This window comes from Trachypithecus francoisi, unplaced genomic scaffold, assembly GCF_009764315.1.
Source record: "Trachypithecus francoisi isolate TF-2019V2 unplaced genomic scaffold, Tfra_2.0 Lachesis_group6, whole genome shotgun sequence".
Classification (NCBI taxonomy): domain Eukaryota; kingdom Metazoa; phylum Chordata; class Mammalia; order Primates; family Cercopithecidae; genus Trachypithecus; species Trachypithecus francoisi.
This window is the reverse complement of record NW_022681471.1, coordinates 43081677-43096953: the sequence shown is the minus strand read 5'-3', so window position 1 is coordinate 43096953 and position 15277 is coordinate 43081677. Positions and strand designations below refer to the sequence as shown.

The 15277-nt window shown below is 41.0% G+C and overlaps 1 protein-coding gene across 1 annotated transcript in view; it reads right to left on the bottom strand.

Moving 5' to 3' along the window:
- Positions 1-832: 832 nt before the first annotated feature.
- The window catches only part of GUCY2F (guanylate cyclase 2F, retinal), a 97002-nt gene continuing 82557 nt past the window's right edge, over positions 833-15277 (bottom strand). Inside the window, 6 exon segments of the mRNA XM_033201145.1 lie at positions 833-920; positions 1013-1085; positions 1088-1100; positions 7038-7132; positions 10071-10169; positions 13354-13528. Coding sequence (XP_033057036.1) covers positions 833-920; positions 1013-1085; positions 1088-1100; positions 7038-7132; positions 10071-10169; positions 13354-13528 — 543 coding nt within the window.

The following is a 15277-nucleotide window of genomic DNA, read 5'->3' as shown; positions in this document are numbered from 1 at the left end:
TGTTTACCTTAGAATCTCGTGATTTCCAAGGATATGTGGAGGGAGCGAAGTGTTTCAGGGTCAAAGTTTCCATGGAAGAGAGAATAAGAAAGCAAGATTTTAAAAAAGAAAAAAACAAAAAGCAAACACGATAAAGAAGATAAGAGATACTGAGAAGAGACAAAGAACACAATGGATTCCTCAGAGATAAATATGGATAAATATGTGGAGAGAATTCCTGATAATTAGGTGGTTGTTGCTGCTTCAGAATTGTACCATCCTAGTAGGGGAGGAAGGATGGGAGAAATTGTCCTGAATACAAGCCAGGCAGTTAAAGAGTAGCCAGTCTTATTTTGCTTGGCAAGGCCAGCCGTGAAAGGGATCAGGCAGTGCCTCCGGAGGAAATGACATAAACATCCCCTCCAAGGTGGTCTTGCCAACAGATCCCAGGAATAGCAGGTAGTCCTATTACTATTGCCTAGACAGATGTAAGTCTCTAAAGATCTGATGTGGCTCACCATGTGGCCCAGGTGCTCAATAATAAAAGAGACAGGTGTACCTACCTGATAACTGGATAGCAAGGCCAGCTTTGTTAGCATTCAAATGTGTTGTCAGGGCAGAGGCAAGAGTCTCTCTTGGGCCAGGGCAGACAACTTCCCTCAGGTGCAGTTGACCCTGCAGCAGGCCTCCCCACAACAAGGTTTTCACCCATTTTATTAGAGCGTGAAAATTCGCCAGCTCCATCACACTATACCAACAGAGTGTAGGCTGACACTGGCACGCATGCCAAAGGAAGCCCCAGATTTGAAAATTTGGCAAGCTGCTGTGCTCTGTTTTCCTCCTGGCCATTACCTTATGGCTTGTTTCTCACCAACTGCCTTTCTGCTTTTCTTCTTTGGAAGGCTGCAATTTCCACTGGTTGTAGGCCATGGCCCACTTGCCTGCAGGGCAGGGGAGACATCAAATAGGTAGTGAAGAAAGTGTGGCAGAGTATGGCATAGGAAGACTCCAATTAAATGTGAACTCCACTTACCCATCTTTGTCCACTGGTGGGGGCACAGGAAGTGGCTTCGTGAAGCCTTTTTTCCCAATCAGCCAGAAGGTTCCTCTGTGCCTTTGCCCTTATTATAGAAAACATGAAAAATCTTAAGCATGTTATAATCAATATTCCAAAAAGATACAAGCATTCAGGTTGGCTCAGAAATTGCCTCACCACTCCTGAAGTCTTCCTCCCTATGGGGCTGAGCCAGAGCAGCCAGATGAAAAGTGAACACCATATCAAGCTGTCATCCAGACGCTTTGTCTCGCGCCACCGTATAGCTTCATCATTGGGAATGTGTGGATGTTTGGCTTCACAGCAACCAGATGTCTGGATGCCCAGTTGAAGATTTTGTATATCATTTGTGCCCTGATCTTTTGGCATTAGGCAAGCCATTGTCTTCTGTATCTAGGGTACATATATTCAGATTCTACCTACCTCCTTACCCTCTCATTAAATGGCTCTCACCAAACCCAAAAAGAGAGTAGAAATAGAAAACGGGCTGTTAAATTTTAAGCCTAAATTATCCTGGCTATTTTGAGAGGTCTACATTTGTGCAGTGTTCTTTTCTTCCAGCCAAGGGACTCTCACAGGTAGGGCAAGACCCCAAGTTGGCCTCCATTTATAGCTCAGTTAGTTGGTTGTCAAGAACCACAGGTCTGAGAAGAGAAAAGGAGTGTACACTCAAGCTAGTCACCCCTGGGCCTGAGTGATGACCTCAGAGGAGTCAAATTTTCTGCCTCTGTTCTGCCTTCCTCTCTTTCCAGTAAACTTTCCTCTCAATGTACTTCTCTCTCCTCCTTTCATCTGTTCTCTCATTTCCTCTAATCCATAAGAAAAAAATGTGTTTACCAAGACTGAGGAAAGCAATGGGATGTGTTTCCAACTCATTAATCTGAAATATGGTCCCACTCTCAGCAGCTCTCATTTGGAGCAGTTCTGAATTGTTTAACTTAGAAATTCCAATTAGATTTGCCCCCTTTAAATATCAAATCCACTGTTTCCTATTTTACATCACATATATTTATCCCTTAACAATAATGACAACGACCATAATAATTAGCACATTTAATTGGAGAATCTCAAAGTATTTTGCAAATATTTGATTCAAGGCTTGAACAAGCCTTCTATGAGGCAAGTAGAAAGAGCATACCACTGTAGTCCAACCTCCATTAACTGGCATTAGACTCTCCCTAAGTCTCAAACAGTTCAAATAATTGGACTATTTGAGCCTACTCTGTTTTCAGAAGAGGTAAACAACTTGAAAATATATTCCTTCACTCATTCTTTCATTTATTCCACTCCTTCTGTACCAGGGCTGGAAATACAGAGATGGCTCCATCCTTAAGGAGCTCACAGTACGGTTAAACACAACCATTAGGCCATGTTTTAGGCCCTAAACACATTAAGCCCAACTCTTCTGCTTCCAAAGCTTTTTCTTTTTACACGGTACCTAGTGTAGTGTCTTATACAGACAGTTGCCCAGTAAATAATCAGACTGTTTCATTAATTGAAACTCTCAGCCCTTGTGCGCTTGGAATACTCAAGGTGCCATTGGATCTTATTCTGGAAAAACATACTATTAAAGTTCAAACTCAAGAGTCCCCCACCCTCAGCCATATTTGACTGTTTGTCTTGAGATCTACAGGCTATCAGGACAGCATGCCAATCTCCAAGGGAGTTTTGTAGATGCCAGAATTGTCCAAAGATTTGGGTGGGTCTTAGGACACACTGGGATGCCAAAACTAATGGTTGCAAAAGAGGATGGAAGTGTTATGGACTCAGGCAAGCTTCCAAATCAGAGTATGCAGGGGAGCTCCAGGGGCCCTCTGAGGTTTTGGAGCCCATCCAAAAGAATTCTTAGAATCCTAGTTCTCTGTTTACCTACCTGACTTCCACAATTTTGCTAAAGGGAAAAAAAGAGAGAAAACAAGTATGGCAACAACTAAAGCCTGAAGCAAACTCTTTGACCCAATATCAATCCCTAAGCAATCCTAGAGATCCCCCAAATAATAGCATCTTACTTTGGCATGATGCTTCTGAGACATTTTGGTTATCTCCAATCTTACTTAATCCTCACAAAAATCTAGAATATAGGTTAATTATTAATCCCATTCTGCGAATGGGGACACTGAGGTTCCTGGAGATTAAATGACTTGTCAATAAATAGGCACAACTGGGACTTGAACCCATCTCCTAGACACCAAATTTTAATGCTCTTCCTTCCATACCACAAAACTTCTCCAACACACTGGAGTCAAAAGGCAGATCTAGAGGCCAAAAAGCAACTATTGGGAAATTTGAAGCTTGTGAGATTAATGAGCTTCCTGATAACCACAAGTCAGATGAGGCCTCAATGTGGACAATGAAAGCACGGAGAGAGGGTGAAATTACTTGTCTGATGTCAGACATTAAGTCAGTTATGGGGCAAGAATTTGAGGCAAAACTTTCTGACCTTCATGGATCTGTCAATACAATCTCACCATTTCTTAATTCAGTTGCTGGTGTGTGTGCATGTGTGTGCTTATATGCACACATGACTGCTTGTGTGTGTACGCTAGGGGTTGGGGTACGAGTAGAAAAGATTGGGGAAAATAAAACAAACACTAATACTTAGGAACCTGACAACCAAATACTGTTTAACCCAGAATTCAAAGATAAGTTCAGAAAGTGCCCACCTCTAGAATGTAAATTAGTACAGCCATTATAGAAAACAGCATGAAGATTTCTCCAAAAAGTTAAAGTAAAATTACCATATGATCTAGCAATTCTACTTCAAGATATTTACTCAAAATATTGAATTAGTTTGTCAAAAAGATATCTGCACGCCCATGTTCATTGCAGCACTAGGCACAATAGCCAAGTTATGGAATCAACCTGTTTATCAACAGATGAATGGATAAAAAAGTCGCGTATACACACAATGGAATACTTTTCATCCTTTAAAAAGAAAGAAATTCTATCACTTGTGACAACATGAATGGAATTGAAGAATGTTTGCTAAGTGAAATAGGCCAGGCACAGAAAGGCAAATACTGCATGTTCTCATTTATATGTGGAATCTAAAACAATTGAACTAATAGAAGCAGAGAGTAGAATGGTGGTTACAGAAGCCAAAGGTGGGTGAAATTAAGAGATGATGGTATAAGAACACAAAATCTGTTCAGTTAGACAGGAGGAATATGTGTGATTTTTTTCAGCTCTATTGCATATCATAGTGAATATAGTTAATAATGTTGTACATTTCAAAATCACTAAGCAAATGCATTTCAAATGTTGCTACCACAAAAGAAATGGTAAGTATTTGAGGTGATGGATATGTTAACTGGTTTGATGAATTATTCCACATTGTATTACTAAATCATAACATCACTTTGTACCCCATAAAAATACACAATTATTAATTGTCAGTTTACGATAAAAAAATTACGAAGTATTTATAAAGTGTCCACCTCTGACAACAACAACATAAACTGGCTGAAGAGCAATCATTTGAGAAAGTCTCCCCAGAATGTAACTCTACGTAAAAGCTTCTGATAAATACAGCTGATAAGCCTAGATATATACAAAAATCTCAGCAAGGAGCTCCACACTTGTCAGAAAAACAGTGACTGAAACAGGACTCATGTACGAGAAGAGGTAATACAGTGACTTATCACTAGCCCATCAGGAGAGAAATATTGAAAAAGCAGAACTGGCCAGCTAGGCATTGATAATTTGTTGCCAGTATAGAAGAGGGGGTTGAAGTGAGCAATGGGCAATGGGCACAAGAGGCCGAGCTTCTCATCTCTGAATGAGTGCTCCCCCAAGCTACTTCAGCTTCCTCACTTTGTTCTCTTTCTTGTAACCTCAACCCAGCCAATTACTCAACTGCCCTATGTTCTCCTCTCTCACCCAATTAATCCATGTTTTTGATTCCACTAAGGGGATGAAACATAAAGTGTCATCAACCTAGTGGAGGAGATGGGGTGGGGGGAAGAATGTTCTTACTGGATACAAACCTTGAGCCCAAGAGAAAAGGCTTTAATGGAGGAATTTCAAACATCAGTCAGTTGGAAGGAAAAGACATTTTCTAGCCATCAACTTTGAAATCACACCGGGCTCACCATCAAATGTGATATGTCTGCCCTATGTACTAGAACAACTCTTGCTTCTAGTAGCACAGAGTGGATGAGGAGTGAAAATGTTGAATCAGAATTTCTGAAGTGTGCTGGTGACATGGTCTTATTGGGGTATATTGCATGTCCCTGGTGGACCAGAAGCCCCATGCCCCCCAGCCCCTATGATGCAATGTACGACACCTGTTTCTGGTGGGGAGGTAGAGGGTACAGACACAGAAAGGATCCCCCTGCCTCTCCTGACCTTTCCTTGGGTCTTACTTCCTCTCCTCTTCCTTGTTCTCATTGCCCCTTCCTTTCCTCTGAGGCTCCCTCTTCTCTTCCCTCTTAATCTCTCCTCCTCATAAGGACCCTGACACAATAACCCAGGCCCAATGTGGCATCAGGGAAAGGCTCCTCTTCCAACCTGCTACAAAATGGTCCCAGATTCCCTGGGGTTGAGGAAACCATGAAGCTGCAAAGGGCCGTTTTAAAGTTAAGTCCTGATTTTGTACTTGAAACACCCAAAGATGTGAGTGCTCCTGAACTGAATTTGTGGGACAATAAAAACCATGGGGACAGGGATGCATTTTCGTTTTTCAGTTTCAAAAGTGGCAACTCTTCAGTTTTTAAATGAGGGATCTCTGCCCAGCAATGCAGAGGAAAAGGTCTTCAGGAAACCAAGCTGCATTTCTACTCCTCTGTTGAAATATGACATAATGTATAGAAGGATCACAAAAGCTTTGGACAGTTAGATTTGCTGCCCAAGTAATATCCCTGTCCCCATCATTTCACTGTCTGAGTTCTCTGCAAGAGGTGGGAAAGGAACCTCTGTCCCCTTGTAAGTGACTCATCCAACCTACTGGAAGATACTAATGACCTATTGGAAGGAAAAAACTAGGACTCGCCATAGGAGGAAGTTATCAACTAGAATTAGACCTTCCAAATTTTAACGTCTAAAATCTAGCTACATGTAACTTGCCACCATTTAGAAAAGGAATGCCAAAGTCAGAAGCTAATTGTGCATCACTTAGTGCCCTGCTCTTGCTTTGCCCAAAAATAATCACTGAGAAAATCGTCTTCATGGAGCATGATGTCATGGAAAGGTCGCTAAAAAGGAAGTCAGGCTTCCTGAGTCTTGACCTGATTCTGCTATCAGTTGACGGTGTGACCCTGCTCAAACTAGTTCACCTCTCTGGACCTTGGTTCTTCATCTGAAAATGAGGGAGTTAGATTGTTATATCACTGAGCTCTCTTACAACTGGGTCAACCGGTGGTCTTTGGGTCATTCAGAAATAGATAAATAGAATGTAGTGGAAATGGCAAAAAAGAGAAAACTAAAATTATTGTAATCCTATATCTCAGGTCAAGCGATAACTCTAACAGGGAAAAAGGAGTTACAAAATGTTCATCTTTCATAGAAAACTGACTTTGTTCCTCCTGGTTTCTTAGGGAAAGAAAACGTCTCTCTGCAAATAGTGTGCCAATGGGTGCCTTTCACCCAGGAAGGAGGCCGCTGAGAAAGTGAATAGAAAATCCAAACTAACAAATACTGTGGCTTATTGAACAACGGCTGGCACTGCCAAAGAGTGAACAAATGCAGGTTAGAAAATGTAAATAATAGTGCAGCTCATTGGAAAGCCAAATTCTGTGCAGTTCTTTAAGACAGAAAGATACAACTTACAGTCTGAAAAATGCAGAAAAAATCTCAATACTCCTCCCCCCTGTAGCCACATTTTAAAGAGAAGAAAATTGAGGCAAAATGGAGCCATCTTTTGGGAACCCCAAATGGGGCTGAAGATTCTGCCCAAGTTATAGCTCTGAGTATCAGACTCCCAGGTAAACTCTTTTAGGAGACCATGACCTCTCCAGAAGCAGGTGTATCCAAATAGTCTGGCTCAAAAAACAAAAAGACATTATACCTTGAGCTCTGTTCTTCCTCGAAGCTCCATTTCATAGCCCTCACTCAGATTTTGAAGAATTGTAACAGTGCTGAGACTGACATGAATGCGATAAGCTGCAAAAGAAGGAGAGACATGATTTGAGCTCCTTTCTCATTGGTAAAATTAATGAGAAAATATCAACGTAATAAATGTCTTCACTTGTAAATGGACTGGACCATTAGCAACGTCCTGAGAGAGGTTTAAAAGGGTTTCACAAGAGGTGGAGAGGGAGTGATGGCCTTCCTCACCAGGTCCAAATAAGGCATTAGTTGTAGCACCTATCAGCCTCCTAGACACTATCTCAAATGAAAGGCCATGCAACAGAAAGGTGTTAATTTAACTCAAAGGTTGAGATGGAGAAACCAGCATCTACTGTGCTCTCAGCTGAAACGTGATGTCATTTGAAGAAAGTTTGACTTCAGCAGCTTCTTTCACAGGCTGCTACTATGGCTGAACTCTCATGCTTTACATATCTTAAGAGGCAAAAGGATGTCTTCTTCATATGCATTCTTACAACTATCTCTCAACATTGCTATACTGAAAAATAAAACATCAATGAGAAATATGCCAAGAACTCTTTCAACAAATATTTTGTGAAGACTGTACATTTATAGCTGACCTTTGGGTGGGGGCACCTAGCTGTGTCTACACATGAATGTACTATTTTCCAACCAATGATCTCAATCTGGGATAAGAGATTTACATGGGGAACTACCACATTAAAATTTTATTTAGAACCTAAGAGTAATTATTTGATGAAGAATAATCACTTGTTCACTCAGGTAAGATCCTTGACATTTCTAAAAACTGTCACCCCATGAAGCAAGACCTTGTTGAGGTGAGTCTGAAATAAAAGTCCAAGGCTAGTTTTCACACATGCTTGAGAAAATCATTAAAAAAAAAAAAAAAAAGCTGATTACAACCTGAGTAGGAAGGCATGGCTTGAGAGACCTGCAAGGATTTTCTGCTGCGTATACTCACAATGTCTTCTTTCTCTTGATAGCTCAGTACTGTTGTTTGTTTGTGTCTTCCTCATTAACTCATGATCACCCAAAGCCCTTATTCAAAAAAGGTGTCCTATTCCTAAAATATACATGCCCAGCCAGTATATTCCTAGCCAGTCCTATGTGTGCATCCCACAAGCATCTGGTCTTCAGAGAACCTTTCAGTAATCTTGATAGTAGGGAACACACAGCTTAAAAGAGAGATAGCTCATACCAACGACCATCCACTTGTATGGTAAGGAGAATCACTCCAGGACTGGGTCACGAGTCACTTCCATTCCAGAATCTCAGTGGTTTCAACTGAGCACAAAGGAGATACTGATGAAATAATTTTTTTATTAATAGATGTATGACATGTCCTGATTTCATATCCAATGTGAGGAGAAGCTACCTCTCTACAGATCTCCATTCAGTTGTGGAGCTTAATGTCATATTTGGGTCATAGTCATTAGCTTTTAGAAAAGCACATTAACCAGCTCCTTTAGCACAGAGAGCATGTGTGTATACTTCTTTGTATGCTTCACAATAACTTCCTTGCACAGTCAGTGCTTAATAAACTCCTGCTGTGGGTGATTCACTCCATTTTCTTCTTCCTAGCTGATCACTGGGTAAGGAGCTGTCTAAATCTCAAAATTCAATTTCTGGTCTCAACTTTGTATTTCCAATGTGAAATGTGTGGAGTTTTCCCTGGTTCAGACCAGAATATGACTTCAGCCTTCTACACGCTTACATCAGTCCAGATATTGTGCCAAATCTGCATTGCAGTTCCATGATAAATTTCACTTCATCTTGGGTTGCACTTTAAGAGTAAAATCATATGCAAAGCCATATTCATGCAGCAGTTCCTGGATGGCTACTTCCATGGCCTCTGCCATATCTAAGGAGTTTGAAGACTTTCCCAGATGTCAGAAAATTTATTCTGACAACAGCTTCTAAGTTCCATACTGCCTCCTTAATCATGGCTGCACAGGCTAGATTGACTAAGACTGGACCCATTGTGTAAGCCTGTTTCTACACATGAGTGATGGGAAGTGGGGTCAGACAGGGCACCACCCACTGTTATACAGGCCACCATAACATCAGGGACTAGTTTGAGTATATTGCTGAAGTTTGGGAAGAACTTTTCTTGCCAGAGCCAGAGCTTCTAAGGGCTTAAGTGGTTTCTTCCCTTTTTTGGTATAAAATCCATGAAAACTGCATATAGAATTTGATGTTATTCTCTATGCTCTTCCTATAATAGCATAAAAAATGCTTTGCTCAACCATGATATAAGCAAAAGGCACATTGTGATTCTGTAGTGGCAGTAAATAACCAAGTAAGAGTTGAGCCAGCATCTTACAAACAGACAAATGGCATATGGTTTGTACCGTTTTCTTTTCAAAGAAGCAGAGAAGAAATGGTATCTTTGATACTATGCCTGTTTTGATAGAAGCTAAGGGTTTTATATACAGGGAAGTTGTAATAAATTATTTCAGAATTCCAAGCTACTTGGATTTAGGGATTATTGCTAGCTAAGTTCTAGAGGGCTATTTGATGAAGCCAGAACTCCTGGGGTCCTAACTGGTTCAAAAAGGGGACTGCAACTGGGAGGCAGCTGGCTTCAGTGTGTCTCCACAAACTAGTTGAAAAATGGAAAATGTCAGTCCCTCATGTAGTTCTTTTCTCAACATGACTCCCACAAACCCACAAGCCCGGCCAATTTTTTTCTTTACCCAAAATCCTATTTTAGTTGTTTTTATCAAATTGAGTGGCTGTTTTGGTGTCACTTAGCTACAGCTTCATTTCTAGAACAAGAAAGGTACATGTTCAGTCCAACATCACCCCCTACTGGTTTGCCATTAGAGACCAGGAAAATGTGTGATGAATCTCAATCTTCTCAAATTATCTTTTATTTTCTTTAAAACATTAAAACATCAAGTACCCTGCTCTCTTTCACCTCTGTGAAGAAGAATTACCTTCTCAATAGCAGGATGGTGCCATCCTATCCATCCCTCTATTAGGTACTCACGTAAGCCTGTTGATTCCATCCGAGAAGCTGTGTTCACAGTGTCTCCAAACAAGCAGTATCTGGGCATGGTGAGGCCCACCACTCCAGCAACAACCGGCCCTGTAGAGTAGCAGGGGGTTGGAATTACAGTCAACAGGTACGCACCCAATGCTAATAGAGGAATGGTACAAGAGGAAGGAATGTATCTTTGTAAAAGAATAAAAGTTGCCATCATATAGCTCTGGGAATCTGAAGAAAGACATAATGAGTAATGAACTCTTTGCCCTACAAGAAAGTAAATTTATAACAGTGCAGACATGACTGCCCTTCTGATTTGTACCTTTGTTCCAAGTAACAGTTACACCCGAGATGCTTATATCTGTCAACAGGGACAAATAAGTATCAAACCCAAATCAGAAAGGCCTGGACAGGGACTCAGGGTCCAAACATGTTTGTTGTAAGGAAAAAAATGTAATTTTTCTCGTGCCTTAGTGTTGGAAGAAAGACTTTCATGGGTTTATCTGGCTCCCAAACTGTGTCTATCAATTATTCTAAAACATTTCAAAAATCTGAAAACAAATAAGAGTTCATTTTCAATTGTCTGTGTTGGGGCATGGAAAAGCAGTATGTATAAATAAATAATCAAAGAATATTTTGCATTTAGAATTTTTTTGTTCTTACATTTTAATATGGCTGTGTTAAGTGTTCAAGATAATTGAGAAAACTTCAGCAGCCATACTGAAAAGTCAGTTTGGGAGTATCCAGAAAGTTCTTCACCTTCACCTTTCTGGTTTCTGCTCTGATTTTTTTTCCCTAAAAAGAGATGGGGGTCTCACTATATTTCCCACGCTGGTATCAAACTCCTGAGCTCAAGTGATCCTCCCACCTCGGCCTCCCAAAGTACTGGGATTACAGGTGTGAGCCACCATGCCTGGCTTTCTGCTCTGTTTTTATGGCTAGGCACCAAGGGGAATAAAAAAGAAAAGTAACACATAGTCTCAGTTCTCTAGGAATTTATAGTCTAATTGAAGAGAAGATACTATCAAAGAGGAAGCAATTAAGCAGTAACCAAGACAACACATGGCTGAGGCAAGAAGCACAGACAGAAGTGCTATAATAGTTCAGAAAATGGGGGGAGGTGCTTATTAGGACCTGACTCAATCAAGAAGGATCCAGTGGAGACGGTAGGATTCGATCTAGGTCTTGATGGGTAAGTAAGATTTGAACAGTGGAAAAGAGACATAAATCAAGGCCTGTGGTTGGGATTGAACATGTAATTGGGAAGCTCTTAGAGAGAACAGTCTGCCTAGTTCACATGGCTCGGGAGAAACTGGAGACAAGGTTGGATTAAGTGGGTTGAACAAGATGGAGAATCTTGAACCACTAGAGAATTTTGAGCAAGGAATTACATGATCTTTTTTCTCAGATCAGTGTATAAAATGCACTGAAAGGGGAAAAAGTAAAACCAGGGAAAACCTTTAGATGGCTGCTGCAGTAATCCAAGCACAAGGTACTTAAAAGGAGGCAATGATAAGAAGTGGATGGCCACGAAGTAATAAGAGAGACGTAAAAGAATCAACAGACTTGTTGGCTGTCTGATTGACAACCATGAGAAAATTGTCATGGGCTTGTGAGTTTATGCTGATTTGTGGAAAAAGATGACTTGAAGTTTTAAATATGTTAAATTTGAAATAATGGTGAACGCTTCAAGAAGATGTAGGCTGAGGAGGGTTGGAAATGTGAAACTGAAGCACAGATGACAGATGAGGGCTTTTCTCTAAAAGAAAAAAATCAAACACCTGCCATGTGCTAAGAACTCTGGATACAAACATGAGTAAGATATGCTTCCTGCCACCAAGGAGCTTAAAGCCTAATGGAAGGACAGACAAGGAAACACAGATTATGCTGACGACTATGAGAAGGATGGATGGTAAGGGGCAAGAGTGGAAGCAAGAAGATGCTATTGCAGTTATCCAGGCGAGAGATGTTGGTGTCCTAGGCTTGGGTTGTGAGAGTGCAGAAGAGACAAGATAGATCAATACATATTTAAAAGGTAAACTGTTCAAGACTTAGTAGCTAGTTGAATGTTAAAGGTCAGAGTAAGGGAGGAGTCAAAGAGAATGACTCCCAAGACTAACTGGAGAAACTAGGTCAATGGTGGTACCACCAACTGAAATAGAGAATAAATATAAGAAGAGCAGGAAGTTTGTATGAGTAAAAAATAATTCTGTTTTAGATGTGTTGAGTCTAAGGTCCGTGTGGAACATTCAGGTGGGCATACCAGCAGGAAGTTTGATATAGAAGGCTGAAGCTTAAGTGAGAAGACTGCACTAAAGCTGTGGAGTTGGAAGTCATCAGCATACAAGTGGTAGTTAAACCACAGGTATGAATGAGATCACCCATGAGAGTATGTAGGAGGAGAAAAAAAGTGCATCATGACAGAACACTGGAGAATACCAATATAAGGGACAAATAGAGACACAGACTGTGGTAGAAAATGAAAGTCAGGTTGCTGTGGGTGAGTAATCAATTAGAGGTGATACATGCAGACAGCAAAGAGATCACAAGACTGAGAGCTTTGCAGAAAATGTTAGAGAACAGGAAGAGTCAAGAGAACCAGTAAATAAAGTGAAAAGCAGCATTCACAGAGTGAGGAGCATATCATAAAAGCCAATTGAGAAGCATTTTAGGGAGGCTTGTCATGAATTCCAGATGCCACAGAGGTAAAGGCAGACAAGGATTGGGGAAAGTGGTGAGAACTGAAGTCAGATTGCAAAGGGGCTAAGGAGGGACTGGACAGTGAAGAAATGGCACAGTGGATGCCATTCATTTTTTTTAAAGAAGTTTGGTAGGAAAGGGGTAAAAAGGAGGGGGTAAGGAAGGAGCCTAGAAGAGCACAGCAAAGAGAAAAAGGTAGGGAGTGGATACAGAAGCAAGAGGAGCTAGTAGGTAATGAATATGGGAGGAAAATAGTTCCGAAGTTGGGATTTTAATTAATTAATGAATATCCTAACTACAAGATACACTTGTTGATTTTATAGCATAGTCAAACATGGAAATATTGCCTCTAACCAAAATGGTAGATTAAAAGGGTTTAGTACCTGGAACAAGGAGCTGCTGCCCGCTGTGTTAGTGCAGGTACTGGGAGGAGAGTAAACTTGGGTAGGCATAAAGGAATTATGCAGCCCTGGACACCTGGATAATCCAGTGGCCAGGAATCAGTGGAGAGCTATCTTTTTCCCCTTTCTTTTTTAGTCTTCCTAGAGGCACATGAGAATGTTTCCTTACTTTAACTGGTTATTACCTGAGTGCAGGCCAATTCGAATTCGGACTGGCACCTCTGGCATGTGCCGCATCTTGAAAGTGCCCACAGAGCTCAAGATATCTAAGGACATGTTTGCAATCTCAGCTGCATGCCTACTGCCATTCCTCTTCGGGAGGCCTGAAGCCACCATGTAGGCATCTCCAATGGTCTCTACCTGGGAATTAGGAAAAATAGAATTAGCAAACAACTTATTTGTGCTTTTTTTTTTTAGCACAGAGCTGTAAGGGTATAATGGAGGCCAGGTGGTTTTGTTGTAAAGTGAGAAAGGCAGAGAGGGACTGTCAATGATCCACAAGCCTGGCTGCATGTTAGAATTGCTTAAGGAGCTTTATTAAAAATACTGAAGTCTAGGCCCCACACCAAGAGATTCTGAAATAAGTATAGCTACCTCACAGGCTCCTGATTGACCTTAGAAAAATACCAGGCTCTGAGACATTTGTGGGGAAGAGAAAAGGGAGATTTCTAGGACTGTCCCTAGGGTGTCCATGGGGGAGCATCTTAGGAGAAGGTGGCTATGATGCTTCCCAGAAAACATTTCTATAGATTATTTGGCGTAAATAAGCTAGGGTAGCCTTAAGGAAAATATAGGGAAAGGGAAAGGAAGAACAAGCCTGTTCCCTCTGCTTTGCCTTGCTAATATGAAGTTAGTTTTGCTGGCCTATTGGGTATAAGAAATTAGTTCTCTTCCCACCAGTTACCTCCTCCTCTCCTACTGCTACCTCCCTAAGGAGCAGCAGTACTGGCCCTCAGCTGCTTTGCAGGGGATGGTTAGGACTGGACACTTGAAAAAAAGGGAAATCTATGCTCCTCGCCTTCCCCACAGAAGTGTGCTCACTGTTTTAGATAACCAGTAAGTTGAAACTTTTCAGGTAAATCCAAAAAATACTAAGCTGAAGGGACTTTTTATGAAATGTGCCAGTCAGACTGTGTTACTACAAGTTTGAATCCAGTTAAAACCATGTGTTCCTGGAGAACTGCACCCACAGAATACAACAGTTAAGAACATGAGACTCTGAAGTTCTACCATCTTGGTTAGCATTTAAGATTCAACACTTGCAAACTGTGTGGCCATGGGCAAATCACTTAATCTCTCTGTACTTCAGTATCCTTAGCTGTAAGATAGTGATAATGATAGTAAAAACTTCATAGGGTTTTCTAAGGAATAAATAATTTAATATATGTCAAAGCATTTAAAACCTGCCTATTAGATAATATATACTTAGTTCAAGCTATCATCATCATCATCATCATCATCATCATCATCATCATCATTATCAGATAGGTATGTCTTGAAACCAGCCTTGGAACTGTGGGTATGATTCAGCCCCAGAGAAAGAAGTTTAGCAATCAGCAATAGGCTCCTCATCATGAATTTCTATAGCCAATAAAAATGATCCTTTCAATCTATAGGACTTTCTGTCTCAAAATTTTCCATCCAAGGTCTCCCTTACCTTGTGCAATTTGAGGAACGGATACCTGCCCTCACGTAGGCATGCCAGCCTGCACACAGGAGGAAGGATTACCATGTAAATACTATATGGAAGGGGAAAGTCAGTGGCTGGCCATTATCAGAGATTAGTGGTTGACCCTTTAGCTTTGACGAGTCGGTCACCCAGGAGGCCCCAAGGACATGGATGAGGAGATTAGAAGAGCAGGGAGCATGGGCATGCATGGTCTTGGTGTGCAGACTGCTGTGGAAAATTGTGGGTTTCTGTGGAAATTATCAGTCAACATAAAGATGCTGAGAGGGAAAAGGAGGTTTAGAAAGGGGTGCGATTGAGATGCAGATAGTGGCAGGAGAACGGAAATGGAATCACTAACTTCATAATCTATAGTAGCCTTCTATTTCAGATTATCCATACCATTTCAGATTATCAAGTACCAGGGGAGGTGATTCAAATTT